Source organism: Engraulis encrasicolus, chromosome 17 (assembly GCF_034702125.1).
Source record: "Engraulis encrasicolus isolate BLACKSEA-1 chromosome 17, IST_EnEncr_1.0, whole genome shotgun sequence".
NCBI classification, from domain to species: Eukaryota; Metazoa; Chordata; class Actinopteri; order Clupeiformes; family Engraulidae; genus Engraulis; species Engraulis encrasicolus.
This window is the reverse complement of record NC_085873.1, coordinates 21,771,971-21,797,760: the sequence shown is the minus strand read 5'-3', so window position 1 is coordinate 21,797,760 and position 25,790 is coordinate 21,771,971. Positions and strand designations below refer to the sequence as shown.

Sequence of the window (25,790 nt, the reverse complement as noted above, 5' to 3'; positions counted from 1 at the left end):
ACTGCTGTCATGATCATTGAGAGTAAATAGAATGGAGGCCAAACTTCTATTTCATTGTTGAAGCCAAGTTGGAGCCAAGGTTGGACCCAAAAAGACCAAAAAATGGCCAAATCCCATTCATTCCTATGAGAGACATAAAACCCTGTATCTCCCTTAAATGCCACTCCAGGGGGATCATTTTTTTTCTCGCTCAACTAGTAGGTCCCCTTGCTCTCCAACTTACCAGGGTGGTGATTTTTTGTGGTGATGTTTTATTTTAGAGATATATTAAAAGTTAAATTGACCAATGAGCATCAGAACATGGTTTGATTGACCGTTAGAAGTCTTGTTGTTGTCCAATCAGCACCTGCGTTTGGCGTTGCTAAGGTGGAATGTAAGTTGGAATGTTCCCAAATCTGGCTTCAAAGCGTTGAATGGCAAATAGCGTTGATTTGGCGTCCATTCTATTTACTGTCAATGGTCATGATGAATAAACATTAGGCCTACTCATCACAACAAAGTGATAAATGTTACAGTAAATCAACTTCCAATTGAAAAATATGGGAAAGTCCATGAAATCTGAAAATAACTCTTCAAATTAATCAAAATGTTGGGCTGCATTTCCATTAGCATACAGACATTATGAGGTGACTTGATTTAACTCAATCAAAGCAATAAAATGACTGACTCAATGTTGAGAGAGAGAGAGAGAGAGAGAGAGAGAGAGAGAGAGAGAGAGAGAGAGAGAGAGAGAGAGAGAGAGAGAGAGAGAGAGAGAGAGAGAGAAGAGAGGAGAGAGAGAGAGGAGAGAGAGAGAGAGTGAGAGAAGAGAGAGAGAGAGAAGAGCGAGAGAAAGAGACAGCACTGCAGTATGATGTAATATTTCACCTTTTTGCTTAAAATATCTAATATGTGTCTATGTGAACTAGAATCATAATGAACCCTACCTGTAACTGCTGTAAACTCATGCCCAGTACTGTTCACATTCTCAAACACAGTGATGAGAGTGAACTCGTATTTAGTTCCAGCAGAGAGAGAGTGAACTGTGTATGTCACTGAGTTCCCTGCAGGTAGGTCAGTGATGGGGATGACTTCTCCATTGTATTTCAGTATGTAAGTATAGGCATTGCTGTTGTTGACTTTGGTCCACTCCAAATCTACAGTAGTCCTAGAGGGGTTTGTTACTGTTACTTTAGTAACATCATCAGGAACTAAGAGAGAAGAGAGGGACAACATACAGAAATTCACACATACGTTTAACTATAAGGTTTGGTTGGAAAGTGCATTAAAATAAATGTGGTAAGTGAAAAGCAAGCTACTTTTTCAATGCAGAAATAAATAAAAAACGAGGAGAGAGAAATTCCAAAGCTTTTATGTAAACACACACACACACACACACACACACACACACACACACACACACACAACACACACACACACACACACACCCCACACACACACACACACACACACACACACACACACACACACACACACACACACACAGTAAAACTATTTGTTGGCTTGTCAGAAAAACTACCGCTGTCATGATGAATAAACGTTAGGCCTACTCACCACAACAAAGTGATAAATGTTACAGTAAATCAACTTCCAATTGAAAAATATGGGAAAGTCCATGAAATCTGAAAATAACTCTTCAAATTAATTAAAATGTTGGGCTGCATTTCCATTAGCATACAGACATTATAAGGTGACTTGATTTAACTCGATCAAAGCAATACAATGACTGACTCAATGATGAGAGAGAGAGAGAGAGAGAGAGAGAGAGAGAGAAAGAGAGAGAGAGAGAGAGAGAGAGAGAGAGAGAGAGAGAGAGAGAGAGAGAGAGAGAGAGAGAGAGAGGAGAGAGAGAGAGAGAGAGAGAGAGAGGAGAGAGAGAGAGAGAGAGAGAGAGAGAGAGAGAGAGAGAGAGGGAGAGAGAGAGAGAGAGAGCACTGCAGTGTGATATAGTATTTTAACGTTTTGCTTAAAACTGTATATCTAATATGTGTCTATGTGAACTAGAATCATAATGAACCCTACCTGTAACTGCTGTAAACAGACGCCTGGTGCTTTCCAGCTCCCCAAACACAGTGATGAGAGTGAAAGAGTATTTAGTCCCAGCAGAGAGAGAGTGAACTGTGTATGTCACTGAGTTCCCTGCAGGTAGGTCAGTGATGGGGATGACTTCTCCATTGTATTTCAGTATGTAAGTATAGGCAGTGTTGACTTCAGTCCACTCCAAATCTACAGTAGTCCTAGAGGGGTTTGTTACTGTTACTTCAGTAACATCATCAGGAACTAAGAGAGAAGAGAGGGACAACATACAGAAATCCACACATATAATAGTATAATACATTTAAGTATAATGTTTGATTGTAGAGTTCATTAAAGTGTTTTATCAAGACCTACATATGAATAATACAAAATAACAAAGAGAGATATAGAAATTCCAAAGCTTTTTTGTTAAACACACAGACACAGGCACACACACACACACACACACACACACACACACACACACACACACACACACACACACACACACACACACACACACACACACACACACACACACACACACACACACACACACACACACACACACACACACACACACACACACACACACACACACACACAGTGATTGTAATCACAGGAGGAGAATGAATGAGAATGAAGTGTAGACAGCTGACACAATAAAACAGTGTACAGTATGTTTCCATATGTCATAAATGGAAACAATGGATTTTTCTCTGTGTATCACTGAAATGTGAACGTCTTCTTCCTCTTTAGCATCCTGCTGTGTAGATTACCCATATTCCCACTGACCAGAAATGGAGAGGCTGAATGGAAACTTACTATGAGGAGTAGTGGGTGGTATCGTAGTCGTAGTAGGAGGAGAAGTAGTTGGAGGAAGAGGAGTAGAAGGAGGAGCACTGGATTTTGCGTCAGGTGTCTGGGTGGTTGTACACTGAAACACACATCCGTTATGCATGATGTTATGGATGAGGTTATAAAACAACACCCTTTACAGAGCCTTTCTACAGAAGTGTGTCCGACCTTGTTCAAGTAAAATGTAACTAGGCCTATCATCCTTATGAATGGCCATATTCATGCAAAAGCATCAATGTTTTTAAATGCACACATCAATTGATTTAGATTTCATTCAGTGTCCTGACATGAAGAGTAGGATGCTGTTAGAAAGACAGGCTGCAGGCGATTGTAGAGTCAGAACCTTTGAGGAATGGTCATTCTGAGACGGGTTATGTGACCTTTTTAGATATTACACAGTCTATTCATGCGAGCTGATAGATCTGTAACAGATAACTATGAAGGACCATTAAGCCAAGTGAACGGCTCTGAGTTTTACCACTTAGACCAAGGTTGAATTACAGCACGGGCCGACTGTGCCCAGGCCCAGGCCCAGGCCCAGGGGGGCCAAGAGTCAAGGGGGCCCTGAAGCCCAAGCCTTTACATTTCCATTCTCATATTCACATCTTTAACAATTCTATTTTCAAATTCTCTGGGGGGACATAGTGTTCCACTGAACCCCCAACAACATAGGGTCACTAACCTCTGTCATAAAACCCTGAATCTTTTCATAGACTAGCAATACCTATGGAGGGGGTCCTGTCTTGTTGTCTGGCCCAGGGGCCCATGGAGTCATAATCCATCCCTGACTTATGAGCATTAGAACTGAGCACAACTTCTCACTTTTATCAACTGTATTATGTCTCTTCCAGTTACTATTTTTGACATTTGCGCACTCAGAACTGTTTGTAGAAGATATTTATGTTTCTGCATACAAACTATTCCAGCACTGTCTAAATTACATGTCAGGTCAACTGAAACTCCATTTAACACACACACACACACACACACACACACACACACACACACACACACACACACACACACACACACACACACACACACACACACACACACACACACCACCACCACCACCACACACAGACAGACAGACAGACAGACAGACAGACAGACAGACAGACAGACAGAACACACACACACACGCACACGCACAGGCGCGGTTCTGGCATAGAGGCGTTGCTAGGCAACCGCCTTAGGCCCCGCCTTAGCCCCCAAATTTAGGGGCCCCCTCTGACTGGGAGCGGAAAATTTCACATAGTAATTGGGGCCCCTTTGGACAGTAATTCACAAATAAATGGTAATTTTCATAAATAATGAATTTTGTATGTTTAAATTGGAAACACAGCAACACAATACATTACAAACAAATACAGATCCCGTGCACACCCCTCTCTTTCGTGTTAAAATGGAATATTCCATCCATGCATGCCATGTGCGCGAGACGAGTTCCAAAACATTCGCTACGTTCCCACACAACATGCCTGCGCATATCTGCACCGCTCAAATGCGCACAATGCGTAATTACGGCGCATTCGGAACGCACTGTGAGTGCGCATTGCTGCCCATATATGCGCAGCGGGTCCCTCCGCGAACGCGCTGAAGAGGGAAGCGACTCAAGCGAGGTGACTGACATTTCTAGGTGGTGAACAGACATGCGAGTTTTGTGCTTTCCTGAATATGGATAACACTGTGCGTAAATGTTTTAAAACTCCAACATCTGTAACTTTGGATAACCCACGACATGACATGTTAGAAGCCTGGACTACTATCTCCGTGGATCGGACAGCGACAAGGAAACGGTGCCCTACACTGTAGCACTAGCAGGTCAACTACTGTGGCTATCCCCACTGATGGATCTGTGAATGGCCGCGGCACTGATAACCCCAAGTTTTGTTGAATGAATACCTCGTGAGATATTTTGTTTCAAAAAGGCGTTACTTTTCCTCTAGATGTGAACTGGAATTGGCTCGAGTAAGTTATTCCATTGAAAAGGACACAGCCTTTAAGCGCTTGCAGACGGTGCATCGGTTACTGTATCATCAGACAACCTTCTCAATCTCTCTGAAATGATTTCAGAAACATGCTGTCGAAATTTTGAAAGGCTTAAACAAGCATGCAGCTTTCAAGGAACATTCTGTAACTTGATGCGATGTGGCGAGATTTAGAACATCGCAGAATTAGCTGACATGTCAGCCATATCTCCAGTAGATATGCTGGAGTTTTTAATAATGAACTGGCGTGGCGATATTGCTGGCTAGTTCTGGATGCTAACAGGAGGTGATGTGGAAGTTCAGCCTGGAGAAACGCCGACGTGATTGACAAAAGACAGCGCACTCTATAGTCAGCCTGCCAAGCTCCAAAAATATATGTTTGATGGCATTTTCTGTTAAAAGTTGGCAACCATGCCAGAAGTTATCAGCATGGGCTAAGGTTTCAGAATCACCTGGTTGCCAACACGGAACTTGACCTTTAAGGTCAACTATGAAGGTCAAAAGGTCAACCACGGTCAAATAACAGTGTTATTTAGTTAAAAATTGTTAAAAAGATGTTAAAAGTGGGCAACCATGCCAGAAGTCATCAGCATGGACTAAGGATTCAGAATCAACACTGAACTTGACCTTTAGGGTCAAATTTAAAGGTCAAAAGGTCAAAAACAATGTATTTTCTGGTTAGTCTATTTTGGGAACTGTATATTCATGGAATTCTTTTTCAAATGTAAGCAACCATGCTAGATGGTATCAGCATGGACTAAGGTTTCAGAATCACCTGGTTGCCAACATGGAACTTGACCTTTAAGGTCAAATTTGAATGTCAAAAACAATGCATTTTCTGGTTTGCCTTTTTTGGAGGGGGGCTTCATATTCATGGAATTCTTTTTCAAAAGTTGACAATCATGCTAGAAGTTATCAGCATGGACTAAGGTTTCATGGTCCATGGTTGCCAGCATGGAACCTGACCTTTAAGGTCAAATTTGAAGGTCAAAAGGTCAATCGGGGTAAAAAAAATAAAAAAATATAACGTTTTTTTTTTTTGTGATGTGCTTTCATAAAATACAAGTTGTTTGCATTATGTATTGAATAATTAGTACCTGGAGGAGATATTTCATATTATTTAAATCATTTTAGGTGAGTGAAAGTATTGGAACAAATAATTGTAAAGAAAATAAAACACTGGGGTGAGTTTCTCCAAAGAGAAGTTGCTAGCCTGTTAGCAACTTCGGTAGTTGCCAATGGGAAAATGCATTGAAAACAACAAAGTAGCTAATGTAGTAAGCAACTTTGGTTTTGAGAAATTCACCCCTGTTATGATGAAGTTTCTCCCGAAGCGGACAGCACTGTCAAAAGTTGCATTTGGGGTTTTCTGACAGTGGATGGTGGAAGTGGTCGCGAGAGTCACACTTCACCTACTGTAAGTATCCGATGACTCGGGACAGTGATTAATTAACCTTTTAATTCTACTTAGAGCCCCTTTAAACCCAAGTCTTCAGTGAACAACAACAAGGAAATTTGCCTTTCTGTTCCAATACTTTAGGGCAGTGGTTCCCAAACTATGGGTCGCCAAAGATCCACAGTGGGTCACGAAGCCCTCTTGAGTTTAAGGGGCTTTAATTTTAATACCATATATAACCCATGTTGAATAAATGACAAAGCATTTAAACTAATATGCATAGAAGTAACACAATGTAAGTGATACATTAAACAGTTATTCTATATTTGACTGAAGACAAATTCAGGAATAAAATGATAATTAATTAGTATGATGTGACTCCCTTTCATGCGACTGCTCATGCGATTGGGTCACCATAGCTTACAATGGTAAAAATATGGGTCACTGAAAAAAAGGTTGGGAACCACTACTTTAGGGGACTGTATATTTAGTTAAGTTATGTAGTAAATTTAAGTTATGTAGTCTTTATTATTAGGGTATGAGTGAAAGTGATTATTGCAAATTGTCAATAACAAGAATGTAATTGATCATATTGTTTCTTTACTTCAATAATAATTAAAACAATAATTCAAATTCAAATGTGATGTCAGTACATACTGGATATTTATGTATTTAAAGGAGCTATTGTTGCTGTTACATAAAGGTTGTGTGATCCAGATCATGTTCTATCCCTACGGCGTTTAAACTTTCTACATTTTAAACACATGCAGGTATACAGGGCTGTCCATTCCTCAGTCAACTGCAGGCATGTATTGCCCACTTGGTTCCACAACCACATCTTATCAGTCCTAAGCTACTATGTGGAACTGGAGGTTTCCTTTACCACACAGCCATCAAGTCTACAACTTTCCAACCACCTGTCTCCTCAGTGTCTTTGTTAATATGTACTTTGTCAGACTGCAGCCATACATTTGCCTGCTAATTTGCTTATGCAAGATGCAATCCATATGCATCACTTGGTGGTAACATATCAATTGCCTTTTTGTCTTCTGAAAATAGTTGATCAATACCCAAAGATAAGCATGGTGCTTTATACAGGTGACACAAAAACTCAAGCCTGGGAAATTGCAACAGAACATTCTACAGTAGTCATGAGAACATCAAAAGAAGTGTGCAATACTTGCTCTACTCTTACTGTAGGTTATTTCCTAACCATGATATGACATAGCAAATCAGCAAGTGTCCTTCATTGCTATAACCATTTGAAACACATCAGAAATAACTGAAGTCATTATTTTTTCTATGGAAAGAAGCAAATTCACTGGTGAGCCAAGGCATATCCCATTTCATACCAGCAGCTTAATGTGCTTCACAAAGAAGAATAAAGTAATTGAGATGATCAGAATGAAAATTTAAAAAATACAAGTTTAAGTTAATTGTATGCTAATGAGCTATGATGAATGTCTAAGGATGACAGGCCAGAGCCCCACCATGATAAGCCAAATCAAACATTAAATTATAGGCCTCAATATACAGTACCATGCAAACAACTATTTTATGAAAGGACATCACCAAAAAACCTGTTTTTTTATTGATCTCGGTTGACCTTCAAATTTGATCTTAGAGGTCAAGTTCCATATGGTAACCAGGTGATTCTGAAACCTTAGCCCATGCTGATACATTCTAGCATGGTTGCCAACTTTTGAAAACAATAATTCCATGGATATAAAGATCCCCAAAAAAGACTAACCAGAAAATACAGTGTTTTTGACTTTTATATTTGACCTTAAAGGTCAATTCCCTCTTGGCAACCAGGTGATTCTGAAACCTTAGTCCATGCTGATAACTTCTAGCATAACTAACTTTTGAAAAAAGATTTCCACGAACACAGTCCCCCAAAAAGTCAAACCTTAAAATACATAGTGTTTGACCTTTTGACCTTCAGATTTGACCCTAAAGGTCAAGTTCCATGTTGGCAACCAGGTGATTCTGAAGCCTTAGCCCATGCTGATAACTTCTGGCATGGTTGCCAACTTTTGAAAAAGAATTCCATGAATATACAGTTCCCAACAAAGACTAGCAAGAAAATACCCTGTTTTTGACCTTTTGGCCTTCAAATTTGACCCTAAAGGTCAAGTTCAGTGTTGGCAACAAGTTGATTCTGAATCCTTAGTCCGTGCTGATGGCTTCTGGCATGGTTGCCCACTTTTAACAACTTTGTAACAATTTTTAACTAAATAACACTGTTATTTGACCGTGGTTGACCTCTTAACCTTCATATTTGACCTTAAAGGTCAAGTTCCGTGTTGGCAACCAGGTGATTCTGAAACCTTAGCCCATGCTGATAACTTCTGGGATGGTTGCCAACTTTTAACAAAAAATGCCATCAAAAGTTTATTTAAGCACATTAGCTGCTGATGGCAGGCTGACTCTACTCATAGTAAGTCACATTGATTGTGTGTGTGTGTGCGCGCGCGCTTGTGTACTATGCCTCAGTTGGTTGGTTTGGAATTCACCCGCCGTGGTGTTTTGTTTTGTAGCCAATTCAGTTTGAGATGCTTGCTGCTCGCCGTCCAATACCTCATGTGCACACGCAGTTGGTGGTGTGGCGGTGGTGGCATTTGGGCAAAATGATACACTGCAATCTTACTGTCTATTTTTATTTGTGTCGTTGAACTTTGATCTGTGTTTGGATTCCCTGATTGACGCTCCCAACGCAGGACGCTCCCCTGTCGGCTCGCTCCCACTAGCCAGACTATCGGCCCCACCGCCATATAACGGAGCTAGTTATCTTTTTGATGTTAGTTTTTTGTTCCTAACCCTAAACCTAACCCTAACCTTAACCCTAAACCTAACCCTAACCCTAAACCTAACCCTAAATTGCTTGTATGTGGCAGTGTATGATAATACGTGAAATATAATCGGGTGGGACTACACGTCCGGGAGTGATAGAAAAACCTGGGACTACACGTCCGGGAGCGATCTCAGTTGGGAGTGTCCATTTACCACCGTGTGTTTGCCACTGCAATGGTCTGGGTAGAGGAAGAGAGAGAGAGAGAGAGAGAGAGAGAGAGAGAGAGAGAGAGAGAGAGAGAGAGAGAGAGAGAGAGAGAGAGAGAGAGAGAGAGAGAGAGAGAAGCCTTTGATGCCCATGTGTAATTGATTGATGTGCATGTGAAGATTGCAATGTTGAATATGTCAACATTGAATGCTGTCTAAATGTCTAAAGCAAAACTTGGCCCAAGCACATTATGTTCAGGAGGTCTTCTGACTGTTGTAGAGAGCTTAGTTTTTGAAATGTGTATCTGTGATACAGAAGATGCTGTGAGCTAAGCATCTCTAAGCAAGCCTATTAGGCTATTATTATTATTTTTCAAGGGGGGGGTACACACTTGGGTGGGCCGGTGGGCCGATGGGTCGATGGGCCCCCTAGCTAACTTCGCCTTAGGCCCCCAAGTTGCTAAGTCCGCCACTGCACACACACACACACACACACACACACACACACACACACACACACACACACACACACACACACACACAGAATTTTTCTCCTAAGCTGCATTTGTGTGTTTGTGAGACAATTGTCGAACAGCAAAAAAATTAATAGCAACAATCGAAGAGTTGAATAGCCTTGTACGCATACATGTTTTCTGGAAGTATCCATCAGGTAAAAGTTACGTCTAGGTCTGCTAACATCAACAAGATACAGCAGTTCCTATGCTTGCTGCTATTTGGTTTGCATTTTGATGGTAAAACCTAAACCGCACCTTGCATTCTCACAGCATACCGTATGTGAGATATCTCTCTGCTAAGACATGACATGTGGTCATGACAAGACTTAATCATATCACATCAATACATCTACAACCATGTTGCCAAACGAGGACAAACACGGAAAAAACAAATAAGCAAATAAGCAAATGGGTTTCCGGGAGACCAATCAGCATAGCAGCTGCATGCGGCTAATAAAAGGCAGAGCTAGTGCACCCATAGGAAAAAAATATAAATGAAAAACTCACATAGCTATACAGATCTTGAAATTTTATATAAGAAGTGCATCATAAGAAGTGCTTATGTGTTGTGTTCCGTGTGGACCCCAGGAAGAGCAGGCCCTTAAGCGGAGTTTGACTTTTGCAAAAATATGATAGGAATAATGTAATAATAATAATGGTAATAATAATAATAATAATAATAATAATATGTAACAATAATAATAATAATAGTAATAATAATGTAATAGTGTTTATTTTAATCAAAACATTTTAAATATCAGTATGTTTACAATGCCCCTTCCCCCGTCTATTTTAATGAAAACATTTAAAATGTCAGTACGTTTACAATGCCCCCCTGCTTTCCCTCAAACTATGCCCATCAGGGCTGGACTGGAACAAAAACATCAGGCTGGGCATTTTCAGGCAAGACCGGTCTGCCAGGCATTGAGAGAGACAATGAAACCTGTGACAGCATCTTTAGTCATCTATTACAAGCTATTTTGACTACAACACTAAAATTAATATTTAAATCTGACTCAGAGAGGTCAGCTGTAGCAGCAATGAGGACTGATACCACTACTCTGAGGGGAGTAGGCCAAAATATCATTACATTACATTGCGCTTAGCTGACGCTTTCATTTGTTCAAAGCGACTTATTATTTTTCAGGGTTTTGATTACAGTCCTCCCTGGAGCAATGCGGGGTTAGGTGCCTTGCTCAAGGGCACTTCAGCCATGGATGGAGGTGTAGGGAGAGGTCAGAGGGGATTCGAACCTGCAACCCCTAGATTGAAAGACCAGCTCCCTAACTTCTAGGCCACGGCTGCCCAAAATCATCAACAGTCCACCAGACAAATTCCCTGTATGCCTTATAGCCAATCCAGCCATGATGCCCATGAGCAGGCATCGCTCTGTTACATGGGGATCCTAATAAAATACCAAACACCACTTCTACGGCATATGCCTTAACTAATCACTCATATACATGTACTACATATTGTACATTGTGTGCCATAGGCCTACTATATTGAGCACTTTTATACTAGGGTCATTCCACGCCAACAAATCTTGAACAAATCTTGGCACACTTGCATCTCCTCAATCATTACTGGGTGTTCCTTAAACCTCCACGAGAACAGATCAAACTCTACTTTGGTTTTCTGCAAAGTTCTGAAGGTTTGGCCATAGGGCATAGACAGTGCATTTGCCCGGTGAACTGTTGATGATTTTGGCCTGGTACTCCCCTCAATGTAGTGGTATCAATCCTCATGCCGCTACAGTTGACCTCTCAGAGTTAGATTTAAATGTTTGTGATAGATAACTAAAAATGCTGTCACAGGCTTCATTGTCTCTCTCAATGCCTTCTCAATTGACTTTTATATATATATATAAAAAAAAACACCAAGAACCTATGTTGAACAGAGCGCAGGAAATAATGCAATAAAATGTAAACGCTGAGGGATTTCTAAGATGTGGGAATATCACAAATATGAACGTTTCGCTGAAGACTACAACTATTCATGTACCAGCATGCCAAATGTAAGCCTTTTCAATTGTACACCTGTTATGCTATTCAGAACTTTGCAGAAAAACAATAGCTGAGCAAAATTGACAACCTTAGAATTATAGTCCATATGTCACAGTTTGTAACTGTCACCTCTTCCATATGGGTGGCACATACAGTACTTGCATATTCACAATAATGCTTGTCTGAGTCCCTGAAGAAGCATGTTTGCCAAAACGTGTTGGGGACTTTTAAATGTCTAGTATGACCGAGCCATTACAATAGGCCTAAAGTCTTTTTTTAAGGTGATGGGCTAAAGGTGGTGGGCTAAATGGGATATCTTGCTCTGTTTTCTTTAGTATTGATGTTTATTTATTTAAAATTTAAAAAAAAATATTTTTGGGGCTTTCTATTGCCTTTATTTGACAGGATAGTGAAGGCAGTGACAGGAAGTGAGTGGGCAGAGAGAGATGGGGAAGGGTCTGCAAAGGACCTGGGCCGGGAGTCGAACCCGGGTCGGCCGCATAGCAAACGAGTGCCCTACCATTTGGCCCACAGTAGGGCCTGGTATTAATTTTTAAATGCCAACAAGAGCGACATCATATAAAATATTGTGTGCATCTTTCACAGCCTTTTTGTCAGTCAGGTAGTAAAGTTTGTAATGCACTTTTGTGGTGCTTGATCACATTGGATGGGATTGGATACCGCCACAGTAACTGTACAGATATTGCCAGACAGATATGCACGCACGCACGCATACACACACACACACAGCGAATGCAAAGTAACTACAAAAGGTACAAACAATAACATGCACGAATGAAATTCAACTCAGTAACAACACCAGCTTGTGTTCCCATATTAGGTCTATATTATAGATCCCTGGCTACAGTGTTATCATGCTTTCTGTGACCTTTGTTGTGACTACTACATCATAAAATATTACTTCCTTACAGATGAAGAGGAACAGAAACTTGCCATTACCACAATAATCATTATGACTTAAAATAATTTTGTGACAGTTATAAAAGTGTTAGTATAAGCAGAGAGAGAGAGAGAGAGAGAGAGAGAGAGAGAGAGAGAGAGAGAGAGAGAGAGAGAGAGACGAGAGAGAGAGAGAGAGAGAGAGAGAGAGAGAGAGAGAGAGAGAGAGAGAGAGAGAGAGAGAGAGACGTAAGAGAGAGAGAGAGAGAGAGAGAGAGAGAGACGTAAGAGAGAGACGTAAGAGAGAGAGATCACAATAAAATGCCAGGATGTCCCTTAAATGACAAACATCTAGAGCCACCATACACTTCGAAGAGAGCATGAGTAATTAAACAAATTTAACTCCAGTAAGGACTAGTAAGTAAACAGGCAGTATGTGTTTTTGTTAACCAGATCAGGGGAACTTAACTTATTTCCAGTTCTTGTTTTAAAGGGAAACTGAATGAAAACAGTCCAGCAGTAAACTGAACACATATTGCTCCACAAGATTGTTAAGAAACTCAAATGCCTTCCCTAATATATGTATATTCCCTATGTTTTTAAATAATATTTGTATTGCAATACACACCCAAGTCAAGTCAAGTCAAGTGTAGGCCTACTTTACTGTCATAGATATTTGTAACAGGGTTAGCACAGAAGTTTGAAAGTGCGTTTGACCAGTCTCCAATGTGCAGTTAAACTAAACATAATGCTAAGACATTGACAACAACTTTACCCCACACACCCACACACACAATCCCGTCACCTAAAGCACATTATGTAGACACAGATTACTCACCGAAACTTGTACTGTCCAGAGGCAGAGCAGCCACACAGTAACCCTCATGGTGAAGCCGGCCACCTCACCCCTTGTGGAGTCTGTCCCTATACAGTGCCCTTCTCAGATGTACTTTTTCTTTTTTTTTGAAACGCCAAACCGTCACCTGTGTAAAGTGCTGTCCCGTCTACTGTCACCTGCCTGACTGTCTACTCGCTGCTCTCTGACACTAAGACCATGGCGAATAACCAAGAGCTCGGTATGGTTACAGCCTCAGGAATATACAACATATCAACCTTTGGCCTCGCCACGAACTTCCTTATTCTCCTTCCCTACGTCTCTCTCTCTCTCTCTCTCTCTCTCTCTCTCTCTCTCTCTCTCTCTCTCTCTCTCTCTCTGCATGTGCACACGTTTGTGTGTATGTCTGTCTGTGTGCACGTGTGTGTGTGTGTGTGTATGCCTGTGTGTGTGTGTATGCCTGTGTGTGTGTGTGTGTGTGTGTGTGTGTGTGTGTGTGTGTGTGTGTGTGTGTGTGTGTGTGTGTGTGTGTGTGTGTGTGTGTGTGTGTGTGTGTGTGTGTATGATGATGATGATGATGATGATGATGGTGTGTGTGTGTGTGTGTTTGTGTTATGTTTTTGTGAGTGTGTGTGTGTGTTTGTTTTGTGTATGTGTGTGTGTGTGTGTGTGTGTGTGTGTGTGTGTGTGTGTGTGTGTGTGTGTATGTGTGTGTGTGTGTGTGTGTGTGTGTCTGTTTTGTGTGTGTGTGTGTGTGTGTGTGTGTGTGTGTGTGTGTGTGTGTGTGTGGTGTGTGTGTGTGTGTGTGTGTGTGTGTGTGTGTGTGTGTGTGTGTGTGTGTGTGTGTGTGTGTGTGTGTGTGTGTGTGTGTGTGTGTCTATATTCAGCACAGAGTTTGGCATGCAATTTGTAATTTGTATGATTTCTTCTTTGGTGGAGGCAGACATACAGTACAGGCAGGCTAACCAGAACGTCACTGGAAATGGTGATTTATTTGGAAAGGTCAATAAACATCTGCAAAGATTTTCATTTGTCCAGGTTAAGGTAGTCAAAGGAGACAAAAACTGGAGCGAACAGGACTTTTTTGGATTTTTATGGAGCTATTTTTCCAAGTAGAGAAGCAAACAATACACAATAATATATTTTCATACATCAATAGTCGGTGAAGGACAGCTCACCTGTATTGCTTACTCTCTGAAAGCTAGAAAGCAGGGACACTAGAACTTAAATGAAATGTAATAAAAGACAATCATAACTCCCCAGCCATTTCATATTTGAATTTCCAATAAGGAAGGCAATCGCAATATACTTTATCAATAGGATAAAGGGGACATTCAAGACAGGACAAAGGTCAAGTTCTTTTTTAAACACTTGCAGGTTTATATATTTATTTGCAACAATGCTTTTGGACTTTGATTGCATCAAGAGTGTAATGTCACTTCTGCCATAGTTCTACAATAACTGCATGAAGCATTATGGTCACTACATTGCAGTTACCGCTATTTGTGTGTATGTCGTATGTTTTATGTCAGCACTGTCCTTGTATTATTCATTCTTGTGTAGCCTATGTGTTTCTAGATTCTATGTTGTGTCACGTGTCTTGTAGCTTATATGTAAGGACACCCATCTTTCTCCTAAACTGCTAAACCAGTTTACCTACAGGTAGCAGTAAAGTACACTGAACTGAACTGAACTGTCTTAAGTACTCTTCTCTTTCGTGACTATCTACTACTACACTAATGCTTGAGCTGCCCCAGTCCCGAGCCAGACTCTATGCCATGATGTGTATGTATGTGTACTCTACTTAATCCTATATGCTAATGTGAAAAAAACACAGCTGTACTTGGCATCTGCATTTGTTCTGTATATTTCCTGTGCACTGTATCAGCTAGTGATGTCGGCTATGATTATGCCCTCGTAATGTAATGTATTGTACTGTTTTTTAATGTTTTTTATTAAGTTTTACCCTTTACCGGACATGTAAAACATCCACCCTCTGATGAGGACGGAAGCTACACCATCGTAACATGTCCGGTAAAGGATAAAACATTTTTATGTCTGAAACCAAAAGAAACACAGAAGACTTGATTCAACAGTTAGACACATCTATTAAGAGACAACGCTTCTAGCTTTGTGTTACTGTATTTAAAAACAAGCTTTTAACTACTGGTATAAAAGTTCAAGCTTGCATGCCCAGGGACACCCAGGTTTGAGTTCTGGCCTGCGGGGTCATTTCCCAACCCCACCCCATCTCTTTCTCTGTCTTTCTCTCTCTCACACACACTCTCTCTCTACACACTGTCTTCCTGTCATCTCTATACTGTCCTATCAAGAAATAAAGAGCCAAAAAGCCCATTAAAAATACATTAAAAAATGTGAGCCATAGGCCTACTAATCTAGAGGCAGATTGATATTTGACACCAATCCAGGCACGAAGAAGAATGAGAAACAAAGGCCTATGAAAATTGCGCACTTAAGAAATATTGTAAAAAGCAACAGTAGGCCTATGTAACCAACTAGTAGTTTGTTTGCTTGTTTGAATACATTAGTTTATTTGTAGTTATAGTTATGTTAAAGATCAAAACACAAATGCAAACTTGGAGAGCATGCAACTCACACGCACACACATGCTGCATATGCATTCCAGCAGATGGCAGCATGTATCTGATTACCGGACTGCCATGGTCCATGGCTGGGGCAGGCTGCAAACAAGAACGCAGAGGATGTGAACACATCACAGTGGCACAGGTGCTGGACAAAATAAAATAACTGAGTTAAAGGATGAATCTCCGCAACACTGTTAATGCTCCCAGATTTATTGACATGACGTTTCGGACCTCAGTCCCTCTTCAAATGCATGTCGATACATGTATATATTTTTTATTTCAGTTGTGAAGGACATTGAAATTATGAAATCAATGAAATTATTTCTGCATAGGACTATCAATACTGCTTTCTACATATTCAACACACCTCGAAAGCACCCTAAAAAGTAAGGCGATAGTACTAAAAACGAATCCTCTGGTTTAAGTTGGGGGTTTGTTTGCGATGATGTTACCAGTGCGGCCCGCTTGAGATCACATGGGTTGTATGCGACCCCTGAACCGAAATGAGTTTGACACCCCTGATTTACGTATATGCGTATGGAGTGGACACAGCAGTAGTAGGTTAGTCAGGCCAAGGCTACACTTTTGGTCAATTGTGACATCAGCTGCAACTTAACAGAGAACTGGACTGTTTCTGTATTAAAGGTAAAACAGAGATTCATAAGATATGCCAAAACAGAGTCAAGGACATGGTGCTTACCCACACTTGTGCTGTACAAAGGAAGAGCAACCACACAGCTATCCCCATGATGAAGGCCCCTTCAGGCCTTTTCCAATCTCTCCTTCCCAGTTGTAGGCCACTTTTTTTTAGCAAACCGTCACCTGTGTAAAGTGTTGGGCGTCTTCTCACAACTGCCTGCTTTCTTTCTCTGTCTCAAGCCCTGCACAAAGAGCATAGTGAATGACATCAACTTAGGCAATTCATCAACTACATAAGGAAATAAGAAAAGGGACTTTTTGCATATGGGTAGATGACGTGACGTGTAAATTTTGCTGTCGCAGGCTCTTAAAATTAAGTAAATTCATGCTTTCAAAATTGTCAGTGCTTTAAATGATTAAACTAATGTCGTTGTTGTGAAAAAGTAATGTGTAATAAATCCAGAGCTTAAATAAGTATACTTCATTTTGAGTCAAATCTCACATTTGTCCTATGGTGTGACTGTCGCAAGCCTGGTTCTCCATATTAAAACATTTTTAAATAAATAATCAAAGCTCAGTCATTTGTCTAAACAACCCTGGCATGTTTTTCAGGGTGTCTATTTTAGCAAGTGGCAATGCTTAATTAAGAAGCCTTAAGAAGCCAATGTCAAGGGTGGATTTTAGGTTTTTCTCTCAGAGTTCTTCAATCAATCAATTATGTTTTGCTACCAGAAGATGTACTAGTTTTGTAGTCCTTTGGTGTGACAGCCATAAAATACATTTTGACAATAGTGTATATTTTTCATATTTTTTTCTTATGTAGATGTATGAAAATGCATCTTACTAAAGGTGAAATTGTATTTCAGTTGGCAACGACATGGCTTTAAATTAACTCAAAAGCTCAAAAGTCCTATGGTGTGATGGTAAAAGTCCTATGGTGTGACACTTTGAAGTATCACCAAAGGACAAACAGGTCACACCAAAGGACTAGATATCTGAGAAATAGGTTTTAAAACAACTGGTTGTACATTTTGTGTTTATTTTGTTGTTTGACTAGATAAATATTGTGTATTCAAATTACTTATTCCTTTATTGGCCATTGGAATTTATACTTTGATGCATTGTTGATGAATATTTGCTGTTGATTCTAGATACTGTCAAAGGATATAAAATGTCATTAATGGTGCTTTGAAACCATAAAATACAACGGTAACAGTGAAGGAAAGATGAGTGAGAGGGTATAGAGAAGTATAGATGAATAAAGTATGCTGTGGAGAGCTCAATATAGCATAAATGTGCTGTCCAGCTTGAGATACCAAACAGGCACTGGCCACTACACACTACAGGTTCAATGGTGTGACAGTCATAGCATACCTACAAAGAGGGTGAGGTGTGATGGTCAAGCCAACGTCACACTTCAGTATTCAGAGTCTTATGAGCTCTGCAGGTTAAATTTAATGACCGCATGGCTGTCATTAAGTGTTACGATAGGCTGATAATCTATGACTTAAAGACTTATAAGCATAAAGTGTGGGTCAATATTGACTACAACATTACATTATGATCAAAAGACAAAATAATCATGTTGATACATTTGTTTCTGGCTCAGTTTTGCATTTCTGTCCTTTAGTGTGACATGAATGTCCTACGGTGTGACATTTTTAAAACTCTCAAATTTTTGTTTGAGCTTAACAATAAATTTGATAAACACTGAATATTGCATTAGGGAAGAACAAATTATCATCCCTGAAATGTTAGTATAAATTCGGACAATTTTGAACATTTAAAAAGAAAGATATCGCTATGTTTCCTCGAAGATTTCCAATAAGCTCACCTCTAATGGGGAAAAAAAAATCCTTAAATGGTTATTTCTCATTAAATTAAGACTTTAAAAAAATTCAATAAATATGAAGAGTGTAACAATGTTCAGAAAACTCCATCAAGCCATTTCTACATTACTTAATATATTTATTTCTTAATGTCACACCAAAGGACATATTTTCAGCAAATTGCTTTATCAACCTAAATAAACAATCAATTAATAGACCAACATTGTGACCACTTGGATTTTTTTGAAAGATTAATTGCTGCACTATGTAGACATATACTTTTTTCACTCATAAACAATGTTTTGTAAAAAAAAAACATTTTTTTTCTGCCTAACTGTCATCTACCCATATAGGCACTGAATATGGCGTCCATCTAGATGCCACTGAATACCACCATGTAGACTAAACCTTTGATCTCCTTTATGGCAGCAATGAGGAAAAGGTTAGAAGTTACGGGTGTCTTGCCAGAGTCTGTCCCACTTAGAGTCATATGGCCAATAGAGCTGTTAGCGAGGGAATATTGCTTTGAAATATTGTGTTGTACATATTCACACTCAAAACTTGAAAAGATGTCGATAGACTGCAAACCTCCGTCAGGCAGTTCAGATTAACTAATATTCCAACAGCTGCCATGTATTGGCACACGATCATAATTTGGAGATTCTATGGTGGTCTCCCACCTCACACTGACACTCAAGGTCATCTCCTTACTTGAGGTCAAAGGTCATTAACCTGCCTTGTGTGACCTTGTCTGAAGAGCCAACAACTTTGGGTGCATTCTAATATGCGGACTCTTGTCCTCCCTTGCATGATTGTGGCCTCGTGATGACGTCACTGGCCACATAAATGTATTTCAATATCTTGCAAAAGCGCAATTCTAATGTCATTTTCTCATGTGCAATCGGTATGGTGAATGAAGCATAGTCCCCCAAAAGTTGTTGTGGCTAGGCTGATGGCAGGAAACGTTATTGTTTTCTCCATGGAGGAGAGGCGTCAGCGAAATGCGAGGCCACAGGCACAGGTCGAGGACGGGACTCCGCATATTGGAATCTTCACCGTCTGTCATGTTTAATGGCTGTCGAACAAGCCTGGGATCCAACTCGATAACCTCCCCCATCTCCGTTTGCATATAGCCTCGTACTCTACTCACACCACCTTGGTGGAGATACAATCAATAAAGTTTCCCAGCTGCAAGCCTAGACACAACTTTTGAGGGCCTTTAAACCATTCAGCAGGATTGAAGATTGTAAATTGCACATGAAAAAAATCACCTTTCAATTGTGCTTTTGTGAGATATAGATTAAAACTTCTATTATATTAATGATGTCTTGTCTTGCATCACGAGGCCACACGCAAAAGGAGAGACAAGAGGTTAGATATTGAGTTGAACTGCTGGTACGGTGTGTGTGTGTGTGTGTGTGTGTGTGTGTGTGTGTGTGTGTGTGTGTGTGTGTGTGTGTGTGTGTGTGTGTGTGTGTGTGTGTGTGTGTGTGTGTGTTTGTGTGTATGTGTGTGAGAGGGAGAGACAGACAGACAGAGAGAGAGAGAAAGAAAGAAAAATGTCACTCTTTTATTTTAAATACATTTATTTAATTATTTCAAATGTTATTTACAGAACTTAAAATAATGCATTTGGCATGCACTTCAATTGCACATGTGCTGTACAAAACAACAACAGCCATGTGTTCTGTATTGGATAAAAATATTAAATTGGATAATAATAATAATAAAGAAAAAAAAAGAAACGGGTGAAATCTCTCTGCCTACAAGCAGATTGGAAGAAAGTGCTTATGTCATTGGCTGGCAGCCATTTTAAAAGCAGAGAGCCTCATATTGTCAGTGATTTTTAACAGTTTTACTAATCTCTCAAGATCCACAGAAAATAATGCTCTTTGTCTCTGTGAATACAAATACTACGGAAAATTGCACTGAACTGTCTACTTTCACCTGAAAAAAGAAGTTTGTGTCTACCTTTTTCCATTCTTTAATTATGGGCAGTAGAATATAGGATGACACCACAAAAAAACACTGATTTTTGACCCCAAAATACTACACTTCTCTCTGCTCATATTTTTGCTTTAAGAACAAAGTCTCTTTGATAGTGTTCATGTTTGATATGCAACAATATGAATGATGAAATGTTTACACCTCAAACCACCTCACAATGTTTACACACCTCTTCAACCATAAAAAAATACACACAAGTCTGAATGTCCCTAGATATAATATTTATATAACCTTTGTACAATGGCAATTACTTAATGTTTGCTGGTGCTGTGCTCAGTATCTTGGCCTATAAAGGAGGATCAAGTGGCAGACTGATGTGAAGAACAGATTAGAATAGAATAGAGTGAACAGATGAGGGAGTGGCATAGTGTGTGTGTGTGAGAGAGAGAGAGAGAGAGAGAGAGAGAGAGAGAGAGAGAGAGAGAGAGAGAGAGAGAGAGAGAGAGAGAGAGAGAGAGAGAGAGAGAGAGAGAGAGAGAGAGAGATATAAATAAAAATGTCACTCTTTTTTATTTTAAATACATTTATTTAATTATTTCAAATGTTATTTACAGAACTTAAAATAATGCATTTGGCATGCACTTCAATTGTACATGTGCTGTACAAAACAACAGTCATGTGTTCTGTATTGGATAAAAATATTAAATTGGATAATAATAATAAAGAAAAAAAAAGAAACAGGTGAAATCTCTCTGCCTGCTTGGCCACACTTCATGTCTGATTTCTTCATGCGCTCTCCAGACCCACCAACAGTGTTGGGGGTAACGCGTTACTAAGTAGGCCTAACGTCGTTACGTAATTTAATTATTTTGGCAGTAACTTAGGAACGTAACGCATTACTCTTCAAATTTCAGTAACGTAATTACAGTTACTGCACTGCTGTAACGGTCGCTACTCGTTATTTGAGCCTTTATCATCTTCAGGTTGGCTGATATTAGTTCTAGATGCGCAAAGCTCTCGGTCTGGGCTGTTTTTTCCCCCCAGCCCTTCTCGAGCTCTCAGGTGAAGGTGTGTGAGAGCGCGCGCACACAGACTGATGTTCCTTCCTCGTGCATGCAGGTCTTTCACTGGGACTTTCATGAGCCCGTTGCGCTGTGATGTGCTTAACATATACTACAATACTTGGAGTTCCACCATCATTTTTTTCTAACATTACGCTAGGTAAAGTGAACGTGATTCGCTGCGCAGTTAAATCTACAGTCATTCCGAGTCCACCGTTACACAAATGCATGAATGAAACAGCTGTAGCCTACCCATCGCAAATGCCATGGCCTCTGTTGTGCTCACTGATGACCTATTGGTTAGATACAATGCAAAAAAAGCAGCGCGAATCAAGTAGGCCTAGACTAAATGGAAATAACGTGAGAACAACAGCGCAAGCAACACTATTGCGTTGAGGCCACGTTCTTCAGGCTATTCAAATGTGCCTGATCACACCGTCTTCCAGCACGAACGGATTCTGCATTCCGTAGAATCCTTAATAATAATGTTGATGGATACAATCCAATGTCGTTTTTAATCAGGAAACTGAAAGGATTTTGAGTAGCTAAGCTGCAAAATCGAGGAGAGGAAATATGTAAGCCTAGGGTGTCCTTACCTACAACATTTCTGTTTGGTATGGCCACCTCACCCTACTCATTCTGTTTTTATTCAGTGAGACCAAAGGCAATTTTCATGCTGAAATGACAATAAAAGTCTATTCTATTTTATTCTATTGTATTCTATGGCGTAATGTTAGACACACTGTTATAAATAGGACTACAGGGCAATCATGAAATGCATTTTAGATGTGAGAATGACAATAGGCCTAGTATGAGGGATTCCATAGAGGTACAGTTTGCACATATTAAAATATTAGGCCATTTACACAGCCGGCCAACAACCTGGGGAAGCAGGTGTATTATGAGTTGTGCCACTACACTGGTTAAAATCCCTTTTCCCGCGAAAAGTAAAGTAAAGTAATAAGTAACGAGTTACATTTTAAATTTAGTAAGAAGTAAAGTAACTCAATTACAATTTAAAGCAGTAACTAAAGTAAAGTAACCAATTACTTTAAAAAAGTAACTTACCCAACACTGCCCACCAACCTGCCACTCCAATATCTAGTCACCCATAACGTCCATTAGTTTACACTCATTACAACCCCAATGTGAGAGACTGCTGAGTGCTACTGAGTGCTAACAAAAAACAAAAAAAAACAAAAAACACATCATGACCACATGAAAGAGTTTGACATACAGTATAGGTGCTGTGCACAGTTGAAAACAAGGATTTGTTGACTTGTTGCCGAAGAATTGTTGTCATGTACAGTGAACTCACAACCCCTCACAACTAAATAACAAGACACAAGAAATACTCAGATGCTGAACTGGGCATTTCTGTTAACACGCATGTACACATACAATAAGTTGACTGAACATAACTGTGTCACCAAACAAGCCATTTTCAGTTGGTAAACTGCAAGTACAACTACTACCATACTACTACTACTACCACTACTATTAAATACAGTTGATTACAAGTTTTACCCAGATTCCTTTGTGGATATGCTGGTATCATAGGTACTTTGAGATTTCAAGTTCCTATCTTGAATTGAATTTGATGGCTGCCTTGAAGCCAGAGGGATCCCAGGAGCAGCAATGTTGACATATGTGTGCATCTCTTCAGGGCGTTCATATACATGCTCCATTTGAACTGTTTTTTGTTCCCTGTAAATAAATCAGAAGATCTGTCAGTTAGCAAGTCAAAACATTCAGACAAATCAGTTATGAACACTTAAACTGATGTGCCGTGGCGCGGCACGCTAAGCCCCCCACATTTGGGCTTGCATGCCCATGCACGGGGACCCAGCCGGGGTCATTTCCCGATTCCACCCCGTCTCTCTGTCCCACTCACTTCCTGCCACCATCTCAGACTGTCCTATCAAATAAAGGCACAGAAGCCCCTAAAATATATATAAAACAACACTTAAACTCATGACTACTAACAGATTACTTTAAACTGATGAACACAAAATAGTCATTTTCAATTTTGAAGTAATGCTCCAAAAGTAATGTTCCCAAAGAGATTGTGAAATTCCCTTATCCACCTTGTCAGCAATGACTGCGTTACTGCATTAACACCCCAAAAGAGACGACACAAGAGACAAAAGCGAGTATGATCATTAAAAGCAGAATTCATTCCAACTTTCCAATTGACTGCGGTGGCTGTCGCTAAACTGCATCATATAAAATAGGCCTAGCTTATTACCGTAATATTCGCATAAGTTCAACTACAAACTGTCGCTCGTGCCACTCAAATCGCCTCTTGTCGCTCAAATTACGTTTGTGTCTTTGTTGCACTGTTACTGGTCCTGTCTTGTAGCTTAAAGGGGTATACCACTATTTTGGGGCTTAATACAGTTAAAACCGTTGGCTGGGGTTTATAAAGGTGGTAAAGTGTCTTATTTTTCATGTTAAGCGTTGTCTTGCTTTAAAGGAACAGACCACCCTTTTTTGATTTTCACATATTTGCAGTATTTCCCAGCATTGTTCATGAATGTGCATATCATTTTCTTCTCTGTGTTTTCAGTACTTAGATTTATTGGATCAGAATTATTAGCATAGCTTAGCATAATCACTGAAAGTAACTGGTATCTTTAGCATCAATCCACAAGTGATCACTGGACCGAATTAAATTGCTGTTTTACACTCTGGTGAATGTTACATTCATTTTAAAGTGGTTTAGAAGTACATTTGATGGTGTTTTATTTTGTACCATAGACTTGCATTACTATGCCTAATTTGGGTATACTGTCAAACGGACGAAAATTATATGCACGTTCATGAATAATGCTTGGAGATACTGCAATTATGTGAAAATCAAAAAAGGGTGGTCTGTTCCTTTAAGACAAGTTAAAAGAGGGAATATGTCGCTAAGTGAAAGTCAATGGATTAAAGGGGTATGCCACTATTTTGGGGCTTAATACAGTGATCCATTGACTTTCACTAGCTCAGCGACATGCTCCCTCTTTTTACTTGTCTTAAAGCAAGACAATGGTTTACATGAAAAATAAGACACTTTGCCACCTGCCCAATCTCCATCTTTATAAACCCTGGCCAACGATTTTAACTGTATTAAGCCCCAAAATAGAGGCATGCCCCTTTAATGCATGTCTTGTTAATGTCAGGCCTGTGTATGTCTACATTATGTAGATTGAGAGGCATTTAATTTCAATGGTATGACCTGTGCATACTGTATGAAGAAACCAACAGTAAAGTTGACTAACTGTAAAGCCTTGTGGTCCCCAAGGGCTGTAACATTGGCATATTGGTGTGTGTCATCAGGATTTTCATAAATGTGCTGCTCTTGAGTTCCTTCTGGTTTCCTTTAAAACACGATATTATACTTGTAGAATAGTCCGTTTATTTTTCTTATAAAATCAGTTTATTAGTCATAAAATGAATGTTCTACTGATTATAAAGAAGGAAAACACACCTGGTTCTTCGTCGTAAGAGAATCACACCAGCACCAGTAGCAGCCAGACCCAATAGCATGATGACCAGCACTGGAACCCAGATCACCGCTGAGGACAGCAGGAAACATCACAAACATCATTTATACACATGCTGGTGGACGCTCATAAGGGCTTACTTCACATGTTTGAAAAGAAATGTCTATTTTTTCTCCATCCAAAGCAACATTATTGCATGACAGAAATGAACAAATGATCATAATAGGCTGCACATCCTTACTGGACTTAATTTTGACAGCTGATCCATTGAGGTGAGCTCCTCATTTCTCCAGAGAGTGAACACTAACAGTGGATTTACAAGGACGAGCACACAACCCACCCGCCCGCCCGCCTCGCATCTCTCTTCCCGGTCAAATTAGCTTAGCTTAGCAAATGCTGTGGTCAAACAACCATCTCTCTTCAATTACAAACACTGCCAGTACAAATAAAAACTCATAATAGGTTGCACATTCTTACTTGATGGAGTTTCACAGGGGATCAATACAGGTGAACTCCTCATTGCTCCAGAGAGTGAGGTAACACTAAAACTGTAGGATTTAGCAGGCTCAAGTCCAGACACAACCCGTGTCTGTCCTGAGTCATTTTCCTCAATATTCCCACTGCCATTCACCTCCACCTTATCCCACACACCAACTGGCTTATCCCACTTTAAAGTCACAGAGAAGTCTCCAGGGATACA

General features: G+C 40.0%; 1 protein-coding gene across 1 annotated transcript in view; it reads right to left on the bottom strand.

Moving 5' to 3' along the window:
* LOC134466943 (receptor-type tyrosine-protein phosphatase H-like) overlaps window positions 1-2,799 on the bottom strand; it is a 24,231-nt gene extending 21,432 nt beyond the window's left edge. The window contains exons 1-3 of the mRNA XM_063220870.1: window positions 2,796-2,799; window positions 2,023-2,280; window positions 927-1,190 (exon numbers count right to left, since the gene is read on the bottom strand). Coding sequence (XP_063076940.1) covers window positions 927-1,190; window positions 2,023-2,280; window positions 2,796-2,799 — 526 coding nt within the window. The remainder of the gene's footprint in view (window positions 1-926; window positions 1,191-2,022; window positions 2,281-2,795) is intronic.
* Window positions 2,800-25,790: the final 22,991 nt, after the last annotated feature.